Genomic DNA, 23452 nt, shown 5'->3' on the forward strand with positions numbered 1-23452 from the left:
CCTGTATCCCGAGAGAAGACAGACTATGCACCCACTGCACACAAAATGAAGTGGAAACCGAGCTACACTTCCTAACCGTCTGTCCATTGTACCAAGACATCAGAGACACATACTTCCCACAGATTACAACCACACACGGAGATTTTGAAAACATGACCAATGACAAAAAAACTCCCATATCTGCTGGGCGAAGTACAACAATGTGCAAACACAGCAGCAAGATTCGTGAGTTGCTGTGATAGGAGAAGGATATCAAACGGAACACAACCACCCTAAAGACTAATCATTGTGTATATTCCGGCACTATACCTGCACCCAGTGATCTTGGTACATAGAAATTGATCTATTGAAGATTCTGACTTTCAAATGTACATATTTTTTGTTTTGATTGTATTTCTGTATTGTTGTATTGTGCTTTCTGCTTTGGCAATGTAAACGTATGTTTTCTCATGCCAATAAAGCCCTTTGAATTGAATTGAATTGACTGACTATCATAAACGATACAGAACCTCCTCCCTGACAATATCGCAGAGACAGTTTATTATTTATTTTTGGACCACAATTCTTATTTGAGACGATTCTAAGATGACCCAATGTTATTCTCCATAGAGAAATTACTTTACGACCCGGGGGATGAACGAGTGACGTCAGGACTTCTGTACTCTATTACGACGCAATCAAGGCACTGCCAAAACACATTTTAGTCGACTAAATCAACTTGTAGATTTAGTCGACTAAAATCTTATATTTAGTCGACTAAAACCTTTATATTTAGTCGACTAAAACTAAACTAAAAGTAAAACATTTTAGGTGACTAAAATATGACTAAAGCTAAACCGAATTTTATTCAAAAGACTATGACTAAAACTAAATAAAAATTTGCTGTCAAAATCAACACTGCAGTCATGCTACATTGGTAAATGACCATTACTCCATCACTTCATACTGTAAGTGTAAAAAGAAAAAGTATGTTGTATTTGTGCTCATGGTTATCTGGTGATATTTTTCTGCTGTTAGTGATTTTCTGCATTGTGTTATCTTTGGTGACACATGGTTTTTTCTTCTTTCTGTTTCCTGCAGTTGGGGCAGAAAGACAATCCAGCCGTGGATCCCATCATCCAGGGATTGAAAAGAGTGGTGCATCATGGTACGTAACAGTAGAATAAAGAGTGGTGCACCATGGTACGTGACACCATTTTAACGTGACACGATTTTAATGTCAATATAATCAATATTCAAATATATACTGTATGTAAAAAACTAAGTTGGACCGGACTGCTGTCCTAGCGGTCCGGGCACCTAGGCTCCTATGTAGCCTGACAGTGCATCGCGGGTTCGAGTCCCGTTCCAGACGATCTCTACTGCATGTCTCTCCCCATCTTTCTCTCCCCGTTTCCTGTCAATCTCTACTATACGCTATAAATAAAGGCATAAAAGCCCAAACAAATATCTTAAAAAAACTAAAAACAAAGTCATGGTATTTTTTCTTTAAAACCTCATTGTCATAAGACCTGGAACGCATCTGTGTCACTTTAGATTTATTTGGCTATTCAAAAATAGCAGATCTACAAGCTCATAGCGCGGCACCGAGTGCCGCGCTATGAGCTTGTAGATCTGCTATTTTTGAAAAATCTTGAAAAAAAAAAAGTGTTTTTTTTTCAAAAACTGTTAGGATTTAGATTTTTTTTAAAGAATCGCCTCAGGTCTTAATGGGTTAAAGTGTACTACTTTAGTTCCCCTGATCCAAGCCACAACACAATCTGTTGATTGATTATTAAAATAAACATGCTCATCACAAACATGCCCCGTCTGACCGGGGCCGCGAACACTTTTGAAATTCTCAAGTGGGTCCAGAAGAGGTTGAGAACCAACAAAATAACGTCTATTTTGTGGATGTAGGGATTTGTTTTAGTTCAGAGTGTCTGATTATTTCCCTTCTCTTGAATGTGTCCATTCTTAGATGCATTGCCACTGTTTTTCTTGGTCATTGTGTGTGAGTCTTTATCTATTCTATTATTTACTGTACTGCTAAAAGCAATGATCCAACTGGAAACCACTAAGCGTGTTGTCGGTGTATCTTTTCGGATGTTTCCGAGGTTAATTTGAGGACTAGTTTCCCCTCCCTGCCTGCTGTGGGAAACAAGACATGGATGGGAACCCTCATCTGGTCATTCGTTCAACTCTTTTAAAGACACTTAACCTTGGCTTTCATGTTTAATCCCCCAAATTAAAGTATGAAGACAAGCTGCGAACAGAGTTTTTCACATCAAAAGGAAGCCAAAAAAAATATGCAAGATAGCACCACTCCCTCCACGGAGCGACACTAGATGAAACATGAGCAATTATTTGCATCTGCGCCTCATTTAGTCAACACATTTCCAAACCCACAGACTCCCATACGTAGTCCCACGTTACTCCCATAGGCCACAGCTGTCAGAGTGCTGGCAGTTAAAACTATTACCTTATGAGGTATTGTCTCACTGCATGGCCTGGTGTCACTGCAAAGCATGAATTATTATGCCTTGTCACCGCTAGACGTTATGCAGATCGTTTTTCAGCATTTCTCTATTACCACCCCACCCCCACCCATCCTGTTGTGGCCCGGGAACATGGCAGTTCTGTTTACATGGACACGTGTGACTTGTTTTATAACCTGCCACTGACATAGATGGGGATGTGTTAATGGAGGAGAATAAACCAAAAGCATATGGCCATAAACCCATCGCTCGTTACTTGGGCTGGTAAATCTCACCAAGCAGAGCACTTTTCTTCATTGAGGCGCTCTCTCTCTCCCGTTTTAGCATTTCAACTCCCTGATCCCCAAGATGAAATGGTGGGGATGGCTTTAACCCATACGGACCGGGAACGCATCTGTGTCATCTTTAAGATATCTTTAGCTATGAGCTTGTAGATCTGTTATTTATCTATAAAAAAAAAAATCGTGAAAATTTGTGCAAATATTTGAATATGTTTTTTAAAGCGATTTTTTTTTAATCTCAAATCTTTGAACGTACGTTGCTATAATATCAGTGGTTCCCAAACATTTTCATGTCAAGGACCACCCAAAATGATATGCATTTGGCCGTGGACCCCCCATCTCAAACTATGTTGTTCCAGGGACCCACCCCCCAAAAGTTGAGTTAAAAATGTTTGCTTTAAAAAAAATACACATTCAAAGATTTGCACAAATGTTCACGATTTTCACGATCTACAAGCTCGATCTACAAGCTCATAGCGCGGCACTCGGTGCCGCGCTATGAGCTTGTAGGTCTGCTATTTTTGAATAGCCTAAGTGTAAAATAAACCTTTTTAGCTCAAATCTAAAAAGTGACACACAGACGCGTTCCAGGTCTTCATGGATTAATGGAGGCTGGCCTGGTGATTGTGCGTGATGTAGAGAGAGCGGTGACATGGTTCCTTTGTTTGCATTCAGCGTTGGTGAGCGGGGGGGGGGGGGGGGGGGGGGGTTCGTGCTGAAAACGGCGTCTCTCTGCTGCTGAAAGGGAGCTTTGGTGTGGGTGGGTGCGGTTTGTTTTTCGGGGTGATGGAGCCTCTTCCTGCTGGGCTGCTTAACGCGGCCCGCCTCCGCCTCTGTTAGGGTGGTGGGTTTTCCACTAGCTCGTTAACCGCAGCCATCCATCCGTCACCGTGTCGGGGCGGCCCATGAGCGATAGGGCACGTACACTGTCTGAAGACGGAGGAGAGAAGAGAGAGAGGCGGTGAATACTGAAACGGGCACAGAGGGCACAGATGAGGCACGCCAAGCAGCCTTTTTGGTCTCCTCCGCTCGCCTGTCAAACGCACCAACCACTCCCCAAAAAGCCAGCAGTGTTGTGTGAGGACACAGTGTGTGTGTGGACCGCACTGTCAACTCTGTTTTTTAGATAAGGACATGGGGCATGTGATTGATGGCATTGGGATTGACGCTGGGCTTAACTCTGGCTTTAGCACGTATTCGTGCAGGTTAAACACTAGACTACATAGGTTTCCCACGGGAGATAAACTAGACCCTCCTGTACAACGCAATGAAATATGCGTTTTTGCAATTTTATGCGGTGAAATTGCGGTAAGTTGCAAAATATGTGGAAGGTTGTGAAATATGCGGCGATATGCGAAAAGTTGCGAAATATGTGAAAAGTTGCGGAATATGAGGAAATATGCGATGCGAAGCGCATATTATGCGATGCGATGCACATATTATGCGATGCGATGCGCATATTATGCGATGCGATGCGCATATTATGCGACGCGATGCGCATATTATGCGATGCGATGAGCATATTATGCGATGCGATGAGCATATTATGCGATGCGATGCGCATATTATGCGATGCGATGCGCATATTATGCGACGCGATGCGCATATTATGCGACGCGATGCGCATATTATGCGACGCGATGAGCATATTATGCGATGCGATGAGCATATTATGCGATGCGATGCGCATATTATGCGATGCAATGCGCATATTATGCGATGCGGCCTTTTTGAAAAAAACGTTACCCCCGCATAATTATGCGCCATTTTGCTGATTATGCCGTAAATTCTGCGATTGCATAATCGCTGAATTTCTGGAGGGTCTACTGTAATAAACAAACATGATCTGCCCGCAAATTGATGTCTCCTTGTTATTGTTTAGTTTTACATCATCTTTCACAGTCCGATTCACAGACAACAAACCGGATCCTTGGATCAGTTATTTGGATCTCTCTCTCTCTGACCAACAAACCAGAACTCTTGAGCTACAGTGCCGTCAAATCATGGATTAGCTGTCAAAGCAAGCATTTATATCTGATTTGTCTTTCCCTCTCCTCTCTCAACCGAGTTTTAGCACTCAGATGAGATGTCGCCAAACAGATGCCAGCGGGGTAGACTTTAAGATGCTGCCAGTATCATCCCTCCAATAAAGCTTTTAGGGCAGCGCCATAAACGTCACTTGATTGAGCCGAATGAAAGTACCTTGTAAAGTATAACTCGAGGTTCGCGGGGAGTTTGAGCGATTCTTTTAAATCAAGCCAGTGACAAGGTCTGTGCCTGACTGTGTTGGCTGTCGGAAGAGACAGTGGTTTACTCTCTCGTCTGCTCCCCTGCTGTTTGCCCCGTGCAGAGAAGGAGACCTTCCTCAGGTCGTTCATCCTGAGGGATTTGCTCCCGTCGTCGCTGGAAACGTATTACCGATACACCGGCTCCCTCACGACACCCCCCTGCAGCAAGGTAGTGGAGTGGATCATCTTCTCCAGGCCGGTATATCTATCATACTCACAGGTATGTTTACAGTTGCACATGCACGCACGCGTGTGGCACACACACACACACACACACACACACACACACACACACACACACACACACACACACACACACACACACACACACACAGTCACACACACACACAGTCACACACACACACACACACACACACACACACACACACACACACAAGCTAAATTCCCTCTAAACACACATGCATGCATACACACACACACACACACACACACACACACACACACACACACACACACACACACACACACACACACACACACACACACACACACACACACACACACACACACACAGAATCGTGCCCATTTGCACATAGCCAACAGATCGCTTGCCGCCTTCCATTGTCTATGCATAAGCTATTTCCCCCTCATCTGCCTGGCCTCTTCCTGTCTCTTCACCTCCCTCACTCCTCCACATAAACCTTAACTGCCTATATAGTGGATGATTAAGCAGATCGGTGTTGCCAATTACTGGCTGTTTGAATGATGGTGGGTGTGTGCGTTTCTCTGATGCATGCATCATGCTGTTGGTCATGCACTGACACTGACTGTAAGTCTTTACATTTAAACTGCCTTTGTCCACAAACAGAGACCGGCTATTATATACCATTAGTGGATATGCGTTTCCTGTTGAGAGATGCTGATTGCTTTGACTGTCCGAGGTTGTTGCAAACGACAGATGCAAATTTATTTTTGGGGTTGAATTGTTCCCTCAACGATTTACTGTCGGATGCACCGCGCAAATTAGCTATTCCAGCAACCACTCACCTATTCACTGTACACAATTTCCTCCCAGCTGGTTGGGGGGATCTCGCTGTTGGGAGATAATGTATGCCAAATCATGCACTGTGCATCTGCTGAGCCCATACACAGTCCTCCGTGCATCTGTTAGACATACAAGGCTTGGGTTACGCATCCACCCGCTCCTCCAGAGTGTTCGGCGCTAAAGACATTTGTGAAGCTTCAGTGCAATTTCCATAAGCTTTGCGGGAGACAAATCCTTTCTTCTGAATTGGCTTCTGCCCGCGAGGATATTGACCACCACCACACTCCAATGTTTGTGACGTGCACAGATAGACTTTTATGAACCTGTAATTCATTTCTCCAAGCACCCGTAGGACACATTGATTCCGGGCCCATCTGTAATGTGCAGTCATTACGACGCGCTGCGGGAGATCACTCAAAGCAATCGATAGGCACAGATTTGCCCCATTGAAAAGTTACACCCTTGCTGGCACCCAGGAACGCTGTTTAATGTTCTCTCCCTGCTGGTGCCTGGACGATACATCTTTTTGCACATGGTCTGCTCTGAGCTGCTACTTATTTTGGGCGTGTCATAATAGGCAATAATTTTTAAACAATGGTGAGAATAGATCTACAAGCTCACAACAGAGCCTGTAGATTGGCTATTTCTGCCGACACGAGTCACGACACCACCGTACGACTAAGTGTAAAATAGGGCTTAGCTTACACGTGGTTAAAGGATAAAAAACGGACACATCTAGCGAAAGAATATCTGCATTTTTCACTGTGCATTTACAGTGTATCTGAATTCTGAAACGGCTTTCTATGAATGCGGCTTCGAACGCAACTCGTGAACCAGTATACTTCAGTGGTGGAAAAAGTAAAAGTATCAATACTGCAATGTAGAAGTACTCTGTTACAAGTAAAAGTCCGGTATTCAAAATTCACTTCAGTGAAGCACAAAAGTATTGCTATCCAGATGTACCTAAAGAACCAAAAGTAAAAGTACTAAAATGTTTGAAAATAGCAGATCTACAAGCTCACAACGCGTCGCATCGCGTCGCATCGTGAGCTTGTAGATCGGCTGTTTTCCAATAGCCTAGGTATAAAATAGGGCTAAAGTGGTTAATGTATGTTTTATTATGTAATAATTTATATCTGCAAAGTAACTAGTAACTAGTTTTCAAATAATTGTAGTGGAGTAAAAGTACAATACTTGCCTCTGAGATGTAGTGGAGTAGAAGTAAAAGTATAGACAACTGGAAATACTCCAGTAAAGTAAAAGTACCTCAACATTTTACTTAAGTACTTAAGTACAGTACTTGAGTAAAATTTTACTTTACACCACTGGTATACATGTATGACCTATTGTAAACTCTGTATTCAGAATGTTGCGATGACTTAAGTGTCAAGGAAAAGTTTGCCGTAAAATAACAAAACAAAATACTGAGGAGCATTCATTCCTTTGTTGTTTTCCCGCCCTTATTTCTAGCTGGAAGCGTTCTATTCCATCTTCACCACGGAGCAGCAGGACCACGTCAAATCCGTGGAATACCTGAGAAACAACTACCGACCCGTCCAGGACCTGGGCAGCAGGGTCGTCTTCAAGTCTGCCGTGAAGGACGCCTGGCAGAAAGATGTGCCCGACTTCCTAAGGAGTCCCCATGCCACAGACGCATCTAGAGGTAACACAGTGGTTCTCAACCTTTTTCAGGCCCGCGACCGCACCCCAAAATAATCCTACAATGGAATTGTAGGAGTTGAGACATAAAATGTTGTTCGACTCAGTTCCACAGATTTGGGAAAATAGCCGACCTACATGCTCACAACGTCTCACCATAGGCGGCGGGTGAGCTTGACAATTGGTAAGGCTGGGGGTCGGCCGCGCGCGGGCGCCGGAATCCGTGCACGCACGCGAAGCATTGCGGTTTCTGGGCGGATTGTGCTAGTTTCTTTTTTGGTTTTTGGTTACTTTATTTCGGTTATAGGGTTAGGGTCAGGTTATTTAATTCTTATTTTTGCCTGATTTGTCTGATTTATTATCAAAAGATTTACTAAATAATGCTGCGCACATATATTATATATAATTTGCACAATTCCCCAAATTTCCCAGCATAACACTTGGGAAGGCTTAGCCTACCCTAGCCTTCATTACCCGCCGCCTATGCGTCTCACGTTGTTGAAGCGCTGTGACCATGTAGATTGGCTATTTTCATAATTTTTGCCTATTTTTAGGGTAATATTGGATTTTATAGTATAGTTCGTTGATTACTTTTCACCCAGTAGCCTAATAGTCTTTTTTTTCCCTCTTCATTTTAGAGGTATTAAAAATGTCTTAAAATTCCTCAAATTGTCACTTTAGAAATGTGTCCATGATACCCTGTATACACTTATACTGCATGTTGGTTTGTTTACTGTTGAGTGAGAAAACAGTGTTGCACATTAAGCTCATCATCTGGGGACCCCCCAAAATCATTTTGGGACCCCCCTGGGGTTCCAGACCCACAGGTTGAGAACCGCTGGTGTAACATACTGTACACAGTATTATCACCGGGTCATGTATTAACCACATGAATCCTATGCAGGGGTGAACATTCTGCGCAAATAGCAGATCTACAAGCTCACAACGCATGGCACTGTCACGCGTTGTGCGCTTATAGATCGGCTATTTTTCACCGAAGAGATTTGGTATAGAGGAGGGAAAAAGGAACGGATGTAATACACAGCCCTGGGGGACCCCGGTTAATGAAGTATACATGGATTGAGTGGTGAATGAACGCAGCATAGGCTTTCACTTTCACTTGTTATCTTGATCAAATGCCATTTTTGGCCTGGTTTGGTATTCTCGCTCCATGAGTGCATGTTTGCAGCGTCTGCTTTGCCAGGGCACCGCAGGAGCTCCGGAGACTAGATCTGCTGCTGCTTTAACACATTCTATCCGGGAACCCATTTTAAGATTCCTTTGGCTATTAAAAAATGGCAGATATACAAGCTCATAGCGCGGCACCGAGTCAGCTTGTAGATCTGCTATTTTTGAAAAATGTTACATTATTTGCAAATCTTTGTGTGTATATATATATACATACAGTGTGTGTGTATGTACCGTATGTGTATATATATATATATATATATACACATTTTTTTTACTCAAATCTTTGATTCTGGGGGTCCCTAGGACAAAATATTTTCAGATGGGTGTCCGTGGCCAAATACATGTAATTTTGGGGGCTATTGATATGAAAAGGTTTGAGAACCACTGATATCATAGCAGCATTTAAGTAAAAAAAAAAAAACTGTTAGGATTTGAGAAGACATTTGTTGAATCCCCAGAAGCAAAGATTTGAGTTAAAAATGTTCGCTTCAAAAAAAAAAAAAGTATACATTCTAAGATTTGCACAAATGTTCACGATTTTTCAGATCTACAAGCTCATAGCGCGCCACCGAGTGCTATTTATGAATAGCCCCAAAGTATCAAATAATGGCTAGAAATCTAAAATGACACAGAATGCGTTTGCCCGGATGTAATGTGTTAAAACACGGGCAGGGAGAATTGATTTGGAATGCTTGTGATGAAGTTAGAGCGGGCCTCTAACGGGCCAGATCAGCAAATCATCATTAATACATTAATACAATCATCATTAATACACCACACAGCTAAAATAGACCCATGCAAATTAAGTTGTGAAATTGCTTTTGTGGCATTATCTCGCTAGTAGTAGCAGAGCCAGTGTTTTCCACCAACGTCCGTCTCTTTTTCCACGCTTCCGTTCTCTCTCTCCCCCCCTCTCTCTCTCTCTCTCTCTCCCCCTCTCTCTCTCTCTCTCGCTCTCACACACACACACACTGCTTTTTCTCTTAACCCATTAAGACCTGAAGCCGATTCTACAAATGTTTTCTAAATCCTAACAGTTTTCTGAAAAAACCTATGTTTCTATATCAGTGGTTCTCAAACTTTTCCATATCAAGGACCCCCAAAATGATATGTATTTGGCCGCCGACCGACCCCCATCTCAAAATATGTTGTTCCAGGGACCCCCTAGAAGCAAAGATTTGAGTCAAAAATGTTCGCTTTAAAACAATATATATTCAAAGATTTGCACACATTTTCACGATTTCTCAAAAATAGCAGATCTACAAGCTCATAGCGCGGCACTCGGTGCCGCGCTATGAGCTTGTATATCTGCTATTTTTGAATAGCCAAAGTGTAAAATAATGCTTTTTTTTAGCTCAAATCCCAAAAGTGACACAGATGCGTCCCAGGTCTCAATGGGTTAAATGTATATGAATCATTTTTTTATGTGAGGTACTATAGGAGTAGAAAGGGTTCCATCTCATATGCAGGGAGAGAGACATCTGCAGAATAGCACGCAATCATTTTAATGGTTGCCATGGTTTGTGCCGCGTAATTATTCATTGTAACAGAGTAAGTGAAGACCGTTGATGGTGAGAGAGCTACGGCTTTAACAATGCATTCTATTGTTTCAGCCGGCCGCGCGGCCATTCGTGATGTTTGGGAGAAATCATTGGCCATTAGGAAAGCATAAGCATCATTTTTGAAAGAAAGAAAGAGTACTGATCCTCTGGAATACGGCAGGTTCATTATCTTCCTCCAGTCCAGTTATAAATCAACCTTTATTTCCAGGGTCTGTCTGTTGGCTTCTATTCTTCTTTTTGAGATTCCGTTTTGGTACTGTTTTTATGTGTCTTCTCAAAATGTATTGTACCGTGTCCCCTCAAGAGGAAGGAAGCAGCAGAGGTGCTTTTGCCAGCTACAGATTAACCCATTAAGACCTGGGACGCATCTGTGTCATTTTTCGATTCGAGGCTAAAAAGCATTATTTTATACTTTGGCTATTCAAAAATAGCAGATATACAAGCTCGTAGCGCGGCACCGAGTGCCGCGCTACGAGCTTGTAGATCTGCTATTTTTGAAAAATTGTGAAAATGTGTGCAAATCTTTGAACATATATTCTTTTAAAGCGAACATTTTAAACTGAAATCTTTGCTTCTGGTATAAATATTTTGAGATGGGGGTCCGTGGCCAAATACATATAATTTTGGGGGACCTTGACATGGAAAAGTTTGAGAACCACTGACATAGAAACATACGTTTTTCAGAAAACTGTTAGGATCTAGAAGACATTTGTAGAATCGGCTTCAGGTCTTAATGGGTTAAGTTTCATTTATAATCCATCGCAACACGGTGTCACTTTGCCAAAGAGAACCGTTTGTCAAGCTGTTAGGTTGAAAATCAGTTCTTATACCGATGACACTGTCATATGATGGAGTATAAACTAACCACGTAAAGCCTATATATTTCATGTGACTGGGGTCCCCTAGGTCAGTGGTTACCAAACTGGGGGGTCGGGACCACCAGGGGGGTCGCCCAAATTAATTTGGGGGGGGGGGGGGTCCCCAGATGATTAGCTTAATGTAATAATAGACAATCTACAAGCTTTGTAGATCGGCTATTTTCACATAGCCTGGTAAACCCTCCCTCCGGAAATCTCATTTGTAATTTATTTCAGGAGTGAGTCTGGCATGATCGCCCATTCTGCAATTTTGGCTGTGGGCTGGAGTTGGGCGGGAGTAATACCGTTGACTGACAACCCCTTCAGCCAATCAGCTGTCACTGCCCGCCCCTGCCGGCTCTCTCAATTTAAATTTTTAAATAGGCTCTGTCATGATTAATTGACCACATATATGAAGTTAAACAACTAAATTCTATCCAAACGATATCTTATAAGTACATTCCGTGCCTCAAAATAGAAGTTTGAGAGCTTTTTGAAGTAAAACAAGGGAACCAGGGGACCTGGTACTGCCAGACCCCTAGTGGTTGAAATCTGAATGGCCGGAAGTCTGAATGGTTTCTAAACTACGTCACGCTAAGCTTGGCCAATCAAAAAGAGGGACATGTAAGAAAACGTTTTCGTCCATATATGGACGAAAACGATAGCAAAGGGGGACCGACAAAGCCTCATGTAGGCCTGACCCCCTGGGTCTGGCAAAAACAGCGCAGAAAATAGCGCACAGAAAAGATGGCTGCCGTTCGTGTTTTGTCGGCTGCATTCTGCACTCGGTGCCATTCGGGCTCACTCGAACTCGCCACCTGATTGGCCAACTTAATCACAGAACGATGAGCGACGACGCTGATAGGCTCGTTTTTTTTGTAATGCGCTAGAAACGCCCATACAAGCCTTACAGACTCCTTCCTGAAATCAAATGGAAATGAGATTTTCCGGAGGGAGGGTTTACCAGGCTAATTTTCACAATGTTTATCTGTGTAACCGAGTCAAGCTAAATTTAATGCCTACAGTTCCAAGTGCTTGTCAGGGTGGGGGGTCCCTAGTTCAAATATGATTAATTTTGGGGGGTCACGGCCTGAAAACTTTGGGAACCCTTTGCCCTAGGTGTCTGTAGTTTGGCCCCCTCCTTTTTTCCCTCTACACCATTTCTTCACCGAAAATAGCTGATCTACAAGCTCACAACACGCTGAGTTGTGAGCGAACCCATTGTTAGCTTGTAGATCTGCTATTTTCACAGAATGTTCACCTACTTTCATTGAATGTTCACTTATTATGATGCCTAGAATGATGTTGTGAAGCATTACCCTGAGGGGAGCCTGCTAACCTGCAAGGAGCAAGAGATTCATGATTCTGCTTGTCGTCTTGGTATCACATTTTATATTATCTTTGGGCTATTCAAAAATAGCAGATATACAAGCTCATAAATGGTGAAAATGTTTGCAAATCTTTGAATATATATATATATATCAAAGCGAACATTTGTAACTCAAATCTTTGCTTCTGGGGATTCTACGTATGTTGCTATATCAGTGGTGCTCAAACCTTTTTTATATATATTTTTTTACATATGTTGCTCAAACTTTTTCATAACAAGGACCCCCCAAGATTCTATGTATTTGGTCGCGGACCCCCATCTGAAAATATGTTGTCCCAGTGACCCCTCCTAGAAGCAAAGATTTTACAAAAGTTTTACAAATGTTCGCTTTATGTTTCGCTTTAAAAAAATATATATATTCAAAGATTTGCACAAAAAAAATATTTTAAAAAAAATAGCCAAAGAAATCTATGAAAATGACAACAGTCTATGCTTTCCTGGTCTTAATGGATTAAGACTAGCTGTAACATCATTTGATGTATGAATTCACATAAAGAAAGTTATTCTGTACCTTGAGATGGATCAACGTAGGCGTTCTTGGAACAGTTTAGCGTTAGTGCATTGAGGTGCATTGCTGAAGCAGTCATACAGAAACTGACTCCATGGCCATATTTGTGGGAAGTATATTTGCCTATTTATGAATTTATGAAACAATTTCCAAGCAAGCATTCCATACGAGACCATAGGAGCTAATATGGGCTAACTCACTTTCAATCTAAATCATCCGCTGAGGCACGGAATGCAACTGAAGTTCTACGTTTCAAATGTAAATTCATTGTTAGCCACTGAAGATGGGAACATTTAGTCTACTACGTATGTGGGTAATAACACTACACTGTCTCAATTTGTTTCACTAGAACGTTTCAGCTTTGAATTGTGGAATGAGGAGACGGATATGTAGGCCTGCATCCATCGGGTAGAAAGACTACTATGGATTCTTGTGCGCTGAGTGACTTGAGGTCTTCTCGAGAAGATAGGGAGGAAACCCACCCTCTCTATGCTGTGCCACTTTAATAATGCATTTAAAAATAGGTTAGAACAGCACAAATGTGAACGTAGCACAAGAAGCTTCAAACCAGTTTTTTTGCTATGAGCTTTTTTGTTTTAATTTTTGATGTATGTATCTGTTGGTGTGGATACGTAGTGTGCTAAATGATGGTGACAACAACAACAGTATGTGATAACGATGATGGCAGACTGGAAAATTATAACGCCTCCGGCTAGCGAGTAATGACTCTTGAGTTATCGGAGCTGACAAAGGACATCCATTGAGCCATGCACGCATCTCACACTTGTCACACCTTATCAACACCTTTTCCTCCGTGCTGATCGTTCTTTTCTGCTCGTCTCTCTCACCGTTTCCCCCCCCCCCCATCCCCCATCCTTCTTTACACTGTACACTTACATCATATCGTTGCTGTCAGGCAGAAACCTTGCACCGCATGTCCGTAGTTCATCTTTTTTTACATAAATTAAAGGTGTTGTAAACGTTTTTTTTAAGTGTTAAATAGCTCTATATTCCCATAGCAATCATTGCTGTATACAGTATTTGTTCAATAACAGGGGTCTCCCCATCTCTCCAGCTCTTTTAGTATACAGAAAATACTTTTTCAGGTGAGGATACCAGTTTTATTCAATCGGTACAACTGGAACTGGAAGTGGAACTGGAACACAAGCCGATTTGATCTTTTATGGGCTTCTCTCTCCTGACTGGATGAAATTTGTAACCCACCTGAAAATGTATTTTCTGTTTACTAAGAGCTGGAGCGACGGGAAGACCCCACTTACTGAAAAATGATTACTCACAATCACTTACAGCATACTTATGACGTATGATGTCTTATGACTGTGTCGTTCAAAAGTAGTGGAAATAAACAACAACGTGACGCATCGCGCCATGGTTTGAGCTTTTAGATCTACTATTTTCTTTGCTGAAAATGATTGTCTATATAATTACATGCCCAAAACAGGTCTCTGTGGGTTTTATAAATATTTTATGAAAAGAGCTTGATTAACTCTCAGTGCCAATGAAATAAAAATATATGTTCATACTGTGCCAGCAATTTGTTTTTCTTTTTTTCAAAGTAAAAAAAAAGTGCTTAGGAAGCGAGATACAGCCTTTTTCAGTTATAATTTAAACAAGGAGTGGATGGAGCTGCAAATCTTCAGATAATGATATCTTGGGTTCTGAACATTTTTTTCAAAAAAAAATAAAATGTAATGTTTTTTTTTTAAACTCGGGATTTTTCGTTCTTGGCACTGAGGGCATTCAGAAAAAAACTCGGGCTATTGTGTGGCACTGAGAGAGTTTAATAACTACTTTGGATCCAATGGAATACAGGTTCCTTTTTCTATTTTGTGAAAAGTAACGAATGTTGTGAAGATGCCTGTGTATCGGGGGAGCTTTGCGTGGGTGTAATGTCTGGAGCCCTACATCAGTGCCTCCGTTGCCTTGACGTGCTCACAAACCTTTTCCATTGGGCTTTTTATTGGCAGATCCTTAACCCATTGAGACCTGAAGCCGATTCTACATGTCTCCTAAATCTCAACAATTTTCTGAAAAACGTATGTTTCTATATCAGTGGTGCTCAATCTTGTTCATGTCAACGACCCCCAAAATTATATGTATTTGGCCGCAGACTCCCATCAAAATATTTTGTTCCAGGGACCCCCAGAAGCAAAGATTTGAGTTAAAAATGTTAGCTTTAAAAATATATATATTCAAAGATTTGCACACATTTTCACGATTTTTCAAAAATAGCAGATATACAAGCTCGTAGCGCGGCACTCGGTGCCGCGCTATGAGCTTGTATATCTGCTATTTTTGAATAGCCCAAAGTGTAAAATAATGCTTTTTAGCTCAAATCTAAAAATGAGACAGATCCAGGTCTTAATGGGTTAAAGTAAACATCCATACTGCGTCCTACACTGCCACCTGGAGGCTCAGTGACGGACCCTCATACAACATTGATTGCACTCTTTAAGCAGGACAAACAGAGGCTTGCAGCGGAGCGGTGTGTTATCTGTACCACATGTAGGGCTATTGATAATGCCTGTTTGGTATTCTAACTGGGCTCTCTGTGGTACACGCTAGCATTAAGCCTTTTAGACCGGGAACGCATCTGTGTGTCCATTTTAAGATTTCTTTTTGGCTATTCAAAAATAGCAGATCTACAAGCTCATAGCGCGGCACCGAGTGCCGCGCTACGAGCTTGTAGATCTGCTATTTTTTTTTGAAAAATCTTGAAAATGTGTGCAAATCTTTAGTTTGAATATATATATATACTTTTTTTTAAAGCAAAAGTTTTTAACTCAAATCTTGGCTTCTGGGGATTTTACAAATGTCTTCTAAATCCTAATTTTTTTTCTTTCCTAAAGTTTTTTTGTAAAAAAAATGTTCACTTATGTTGCTATATTATCAATGGTTTTCAAACTGTCCTTGACAAAATGTCAAGGACCCCCAAAATAAACCCTCCCATCTAAAAATATTTTGTTCCAGGGACCCCCAGAAGCAAAGATTTGAGTAAAAAATGTAAAAAAAAATCACGATTTTTCTACAAATAGCAGATCTACAAGCTCATAGCGCGGCACTCGGTGCCGCGCTACGAGCTTGTAGATCTGCTATTTTTGAACAGCCCAAATAAATCTTAAAATGACACGCATGCGTTCCCTTCCCGGCCTCAAAGCGTTAAGCCCCCAAATACAACACACACACAGTCCAGATTGACTCTCCCTGCCCTGTGGAAGTCCTGTCTGTCTGACCCCCATCTGGACATGGGGGGGGGGGGGGGAGGAGAGGTGGATGTCTTTCTATCCTGTTGGAGTTGTTATGTTTTCTTTATAACCGTGGCAAACCGCTGAGCAAGTCGGCAGCACAGAATAATAAGACATTTTCCACTTCTCCGTAGAGGCCACCTCCATTCTGTTCACACAGTGTAGCGGGGTATGAATGAAGAGGCATGCGGCAATCAATCAGGCGCTCACAAACCTGAACACTACCCCGCAATGTTTGTGCTTCTAGTCGTGACCACTCACATAGCTGCTGGAATCTGAATGTTGACAGTGTTCCTCCCTTGCAGGGACTTTCACTTTGTCTTGTTTGCTGTGTTGTCTTGTGTGTTAAAAAAGCTGCAGTCTACCAGCGACACTATTTCTCACTAATGGCCATGTTTGTTATTTTGTTCATTTTTGTCTCCCTTCCCGTCCGTCTTCCTCACTCCCCTCTGCACACGCGTCGTCGTCTATGATGTTGTCAGTGTGCAGCAGTGCCCCGGTGAACATGAAGATCCAGCCACTGAACCAGACCACGCTGATGGTGAGCTGGGAACGCCCGCGCGCCATTTACCACCCGCCTATCGGCAGCTACATGGTGTCCTACAGCTGGGTGAAAAGCGACGTGGCTAATGAGAAGACCTTCGTCAAGACAGGAGACCAGAGCATGGTAAGAGAGTCTTAACACATAAGCTGCCATGGACGCAGATCTGCGTCCTATTGGATAAAACCGTGGGCTGCCAGAGTAATCTAGGACGCAGATCTGCGTCCTAATGTTTAATTTGGTTAATAGACGATCACGCTGTTTTATTTACATTCCGAGATCAGTTTCGTTTTCCACTCACCTCCGCTTCACCCGGAAGCAATTTCAGCGATTTCCGTTTCCGGTTTCCGGTTTTAGCTTGAAAAAAAAATGCGTCTAAAACACGAACGTAGAGCTCCACTTCTATTTTCTTTAGTCTGGGTGACGAACAGTCATCGGCGTCGTGTATCACATCGTATTTAAGCCCGATCAGCGATTGTCGAAAACGTCACTTTATGACGTATTGACTGTTTGAGTCTGTTTGGGGGGGGGTCGAGCGAGTCAGCGAGTCAGCAAGGTGTCAATTTGCTGCTCTCTACTGGTTGATCTGTCGTATGTGTTTAAACCGCAGACAGACAAACTTAAATGAATTTAAATAACAAAATAACAAAACAAAAAAAAACACCAAATCGCTGGCAAGGGGGTGAGTACATTATGAATAAACTCTGGCAGTCAATGTGTTGTTAACAGTCCTATGATGAACGGCTCTCGCGCGATTACCTTCTGAGACCAGAGGCATTCACGCAGTGTCTCTGTACCACAGCATGATGGGAACAGACTGTATCAGTTGACCGCTATAATAAACCACTTGCACACATGCTGAGAGACCACATAGTAAGATTTATTATACCACCGCTGTGATCTATGCTCCTGCTCCCTGTGTATTCTGGGTAACATTTAGTGTTTTTTAAAGACCTTCTGCCCAGAAAACAACATACTGTAGCCTCCTGGGAGTGTGTTTTCAATGGACATGTTTTTTTTACAAGGTGTGATTTGTTTATGGAGCCTCACGTGTGTTCAGAGAGGGGCGTGTGCGTGTGTGTGTGTGTGTGTGTGTGTGTGTGTGTGTGTGTGTGTGTGTGTGTGTGTGTGTGTGTGTGTGTGTGTGTGTGTGTGTGTGTGTGTGTGTGTGTGTGTGTGTGTGTGTGTGTGTGTGTGTGTGTGTGTGTGTGTGTGTGTGTGTGTGTGTGTGTTGAAGATGACAGGTTTGCGATGGACTCTGGCCACGTGGCTGCTTGCCTATTATTATTATGATGACCCTGGTGCTCCCTTGTCACTCACCTAGCCGGGAGCAGAAGTCTCACTGGGACACACACTGATCCGCTCACTGGAACACAGCACTGCACTGGTTCCCAATACTGTGGGTCGGGAGTCTCGGGACCCCCAGGGGGGTCTCCAAATGATTTTGGGGGGGTCCCCAGATGATGAGCTTAATGTGCAACATTGTTTTCGCACTTAACAGTAAGCAAACCAACATACAGTATAAGCGTACACAGGGTATCTGCACATTTCTAAAGATACAATTTAATTACTTTGAAAGGTTCTATTCATTTTCACTTTTTTTTATTTTTTATGTTTTTTTGTGGGTTTTATGACCTCAATTACACCCAAAAAATCTGAACTTTGAACATTCAGTGGATTTTCTGTGGTCTGGGGTTTTCTGAATAATTAGGCTGAAAAGTAATCTAAGCTTGGCCCTTCGGCAGTGAGGTCACAGCCGATTAATCCCGCCCACTCTTCTCCTCGCCCCTCCCCTCCCCTATCCTTTCCTTTGGGGGGGGGCGGAGCAGAGGCGATGATTGACAGGCAAAATCCCTCACCAGCGACACCCGCAGGCAAAGATTTCTTTTTTCATTGCAGTTGAAAAGGCTTTAGAAATGTGAGAGAAAAACACCTGCCATGGATCAATGGAGTGGAATTTTTTGTTAAAACTTTCTATACACGTTTGAAGGACCATGACAAAGACTTTTAATGTGTGGTAAAACTGAACGTCATGAAACCTTTAAGACCTTTTTAATACCAAATTTTTTACCTTATTGTTGATCTACAAGCTTTGTAGTTCGGCTTTTTTCACAATATTTATCTGTAGAACCGAGTCAAACTAAATGTAAAGCCTACAATTCCAAGTGCTTGTCAGGGTGAGTGGTCCCCAGTTCAAATATGATTATATTGGGGGGGGTCGCTGCCTGAAAAGTTTGGCAAGCCTTGCAGTGCTGAATGTGTGACGCATGTACGGTATGTAAATGGCCAGCTGGCCCCCGGGCAACACTCAAGAGCCAGCTTGCCGCACTTGCTTTGGACAGTTAAAATGTTGCCGTAAAAATGAAAAACGGTACAACACATCATTTCACATTATATTTATGAGTGTTTCACTATTGAAACACTCAAGAGCCGGCTTGTCGCACGTTCCACTTGCTTTGGACAGTTAAAATGTTGCCGTAAAAATCATAAACGGTACAACCCATCATTTCACATTATACTCCTGATTTAGTACTGCCAGAACCTCAGCGTTTCCTAGTTGAAAGGCGGCTGCCGGCAGACAGAGCTTCGACCGCCCGCCGCTCACTGCTGCCACTCACCACACAGTCTGCAGCGGCATCAAACGTAGAGGCTAACAGTCTTTCTATTGTATATCCTTGTGGTGAAAATGCTTTCAAATAACCGGCCCAAACAACACCAGGCAAAATCAAAGTGAAGGGAAAATCACTGGATATGTTGAGGGGAAAGTGGAGGAGTGAGACAAAGTGCCCGCTGGATTTGGCTCGACTTGACGCAGCCAAAGAAAGTCCTTTTTTCAGATGTGCAGATCAATGCTGACATCCTGTATACAGACAAGGGAGTGAAACATAGGAAAGATAAGGTAGTTTTAGATCAGGGCTTCTCAAGCTTGCCTCGAGGAAAAGTCAAGTGTGCCCTGGAATTCGAGACCACCAATACTTTACGTTCACTAGAGCAGTGTTTATCAACCTTTTTTGTGCCAAGGCACACCTGGCATAGCCAAAAAATCCCAGGGCACACCTAGATATACGGTGTATATATATATATATATATAATTATATATATATATACGGTATATCTATATACACACACTAGGGGTGTGCCGATACACTAATTTCACGAAACGATACGATACGATATTGGGCTCACAACTTCGATACGATTTCGATACGATACGCACTTTTTTATCATGAAAATATATGGGGGAGAAAAAAAGCAAATGCAAACAAATATTTCTGTTTTTGCATTATTCAGACATGCAAACTTGTAGCTTTTCAGCTTCCACTAGCCGTTTTGAATCCAAATAGGGCAATAGTGTGACACCTGACCCGAAAAAAAAACAGCATTTTGTCACCCTTTTCACCTCGGGGCTGTTTGCATGCCTGATTATTATTATTGTAAAAAATAATAAAATAATATTTTTTCAAACCTTCTTCAAACGGCGCGGCACACCTCAGCAGTAGCCCCGGCCCAAAATTGGGACGTTTGCCAGGGTTGATAAACACTGCACTAGAGCGTTGGTTCTCAAAGTGGGGTCCGGGGACCCCCAGGGGTCCTTGAGGGGGTTCCAGGGGGTCCCCAGCAAAATGTGTAAATATAGCATCTGAATAATTATGACCTTTTATACTTTGGCGATGCAAAAATAGCAGATATACAAGCTCATAGCGAGGCACCGAGTGCCGCGCTATGAGCTTGTAGATCTGCTATTTTTGAAAAATCTTGAAAATTTGTGCAAAACTTTGAATATATATATTTTTAAAGCAAACATTTGTAACTCAAATCTTTGCTTCTGGGGGGTCCCTGGAACAACATATTTTTAGATGGGGGTCCGCGGCCAAATACATATCATTTTAGGGGTCCTTGACATGAAATAGTTTGAGAACCACTGCTCTACAGTACCGAAGTCCTGAGTCACTCCCACTGCCCCTGGGTTTCTGGGTTTTTGCATTGGAATCCCCGTAGACAAATCTTAGATCTCGTCATATAAGAACTGTGTTCCAAAATGAAACAAACCACCCGGCCATTTTTAGGTCTGTGACTCTTGTGTCGTTTATGATATTGAGTTACATTTGGTAACGTCTGTGTTTTGGACAAAAACATTTATTCTTATCCTTATTCTTTATCTAATAAAATACAGTGATTTAGTTTGAATATGATGGAATATGATTAAGGATTACTGTGATTATGGTAAGCACACATTTCATATCACACACACACACACCATACAGTAAGAACTCCTGTAAGTTATTAAAAGTAAAAAAAAGTTTAATTAAAAAAAAAAAAATGTTTGCATGGCCAGGAACCAGCTGCAATACCTCCGGACCACCAGTGGTCCGCCGACCACCGGTTGAAAACCCCTGCTTTAGATAAATTCACTGTCAGTTGACGCTTCATATCCATTTGAGTCAAATTGCCGGGGTGGTTTGTTTACTTTTGGAACACAGTTCTTATATGAGGCGACGTAAGATTCCCCTATGGGAATACCAATACAAAAAAATAACGTCGTGACCCAGGGGGATAGCGCCCTCTAGTGGCAGTGATGTCAGAATTTTTTTTTTCTCTCTGTGAACAATTCCCTTGCCCCGCGTCCCTCCTTCTACTGTACTTCAACTGTATGCTGATTAGCTCAAACCTGACCAACTACAGGTGACGCCCAAGCACCGTTTCGGGGCTCCTGTGAGCTACAGTAGGTGTCCAGTGACTTTGCGTCATGCATGTCACACAAACAGAATGCGGCACACAACACCAATGGTTTTGATAATGTGGATTGTGGAAGTTAAAGGTTCTATGACATTCATTTTCACTTTTAATTTTTAATGTTTTTTTGGGGGGTTTATGACCTCAATTACACCCAAAAACTTGAACATTCAGTGGATTTTCTGTGGTCTGGGGTTTTCTGAATAATTAGGCTGAAAAGTAATCTGAGCTTGGCCCTTCGGCAGTGATGTCACAGCCGATTAATCCCGCCCACTCTCCTCCTAGCCCCTCCCCTCCCCTCCCCTATCCTTTCTTTTGGGGGGGGGGGGGGGGGGGGGGGGCGGAGCACAGGTGATGATTGACAGGCAAAATCCCTCACCAGCGACACCCGCAGGCAAAGATTATTTTTTTCATTGCAGTTGAAAAGGCTTTAGAAATGTGAGAGAAAAACACCTGCCATGGATCAATGGAGTGGAATTTTTTGTTAAAGCTTTTTATACACGTTTGAAGGACCATGACAAAGACTTTTAATGTGTGGTAAAACTGAACGTCATGAAACCTTTAAATGGTGGATGTGTGGATAGGACTCTATATGAAAAAACGTGTTATATCAACAAAACACATCGCATTCTGTTTGTGGGACATGCATGATGTAGGGCATTCACAGAATAGTCGAATATTCGAATATTCGAATATCAAACCGACTATTCGACTATCAAACCACTATTCGACTATTCGAAAAAAAAAAAAAAAAAAAAAAAAAAAGCTTTTTTTTTTTAGTGGCTTTTCTAGAGCAGACACGCAGCTGTGAGCTCTGGTGTGACGTCAACTCGCATTCCTTGAGTCGAGTCATCAATGCCATTGAAAAAAGAAAAAAGAAAAAAAAAAAACTTTTTTAAAACTTTTAAATTTTTATTTTTTTTATAATCAAACCGAATAGTCGACTATTCGAATACTTTTGGGTCGAATAATTCGAATATCATAAATCACTATTCGTTAATGCCCTAGCATGATGCAAAGGTTTTGAAAGTGAAACTGGTCAAAGTCACTGGACACCTACTGTATGATGAGATCTGCACCGCATATCAGAGGATGTGATTAGTTTACAGCCATCGTCAGCCAATCTTGGGCAAGTTACTTTAAATCAGTAATTGGTTACAGTTACTAGTTATTGCTCTCAAAAGTAACTGATTAACTTTTCCTTTTTTTTTCTGTAAGTGATTACAGAACCAGTTCCAACATATTTGCATTCATGGGTAACGATTCCCAAATGTGTTGCTGCTCTTTGAAAGTCTGTATTCTTCCATGATTTGCATCTGTTGACTGTGTGCAAGTGACTGAGGTTGTGAAATCACCTTTATTGTGAGTGAGCGGAGAGCGGAGCAGTGTGTGAAACGCACACGAGTGGAAAAAGCGAACATGCTGAACAGACAAGAAAATTAATCAAAAGTGTGGTTGCACTTCAATAAGGAGGGTGAAGACCATGCACGAAATGCAACACTATAAAAGTGCATGTGATGGGTTGTGGGCTTTGTAGATTGGCTATTTTTGGCAAGCATTAACCCGAGGGATTAACTCAAACAAACAGACTTTAGAGTGCCTCTAAAGTCTTATGGGAGATTTTGATCCCAAAATGTGCAGTAAAGTCCATTTATTTCAATATCTCTCTTTACACAGATACCTGTATGTTTA

At 42.1% G+C, this 23452-nt stretch overlaps 1 protein-coding gene across 2 annotated transcripts in view; it reads left to right on the forward strand.

Annotated features, from left to right (window-relative positions):
* The window catches only part of LOC308082248 (receptor-type tyrosine-protein phosphatase gamma-like), a 164200-nt gene that overhangs the window by 106026 nt on the left and 34722 nt on the right, over positions 1 to 23452 (forward strand). For both annotated transcript variants that reach the window (XM_080423929.1, XM_080423930.1), the window contains exons 6-9: positions 1081 to 1147; positions 5109 to 5266; positions 7523 to 7715; positions 16968 to 17152. In XM_080423929.1, the coding sequence (XP_080280055.1) occupies positions 1081 to 1147; positions 5109 to 5266; positions 7523 to 7715; positions 16968 to 17152 (603 nt within the window). The remainder of the gene's footprint in view (positions 1 to 1080; positions 1148 to 5108; positions 5267 to 7522; positions 7716 to 16967; positions 17153 to 23452) is intronic.

Source organism: Gymnoscopelus braueri (assembly GCF_963280865.1).
Source record: "Gymnoscopelus braueri genome assembly, chromosome: 3".
Taxonomy (NCBI): Eukaryota; Metazoa; Chordata; class Actinopteri; order Myctophiformes; family Myctophidae; genus Gymnoscopelus; species Gymnoscopelus braueri.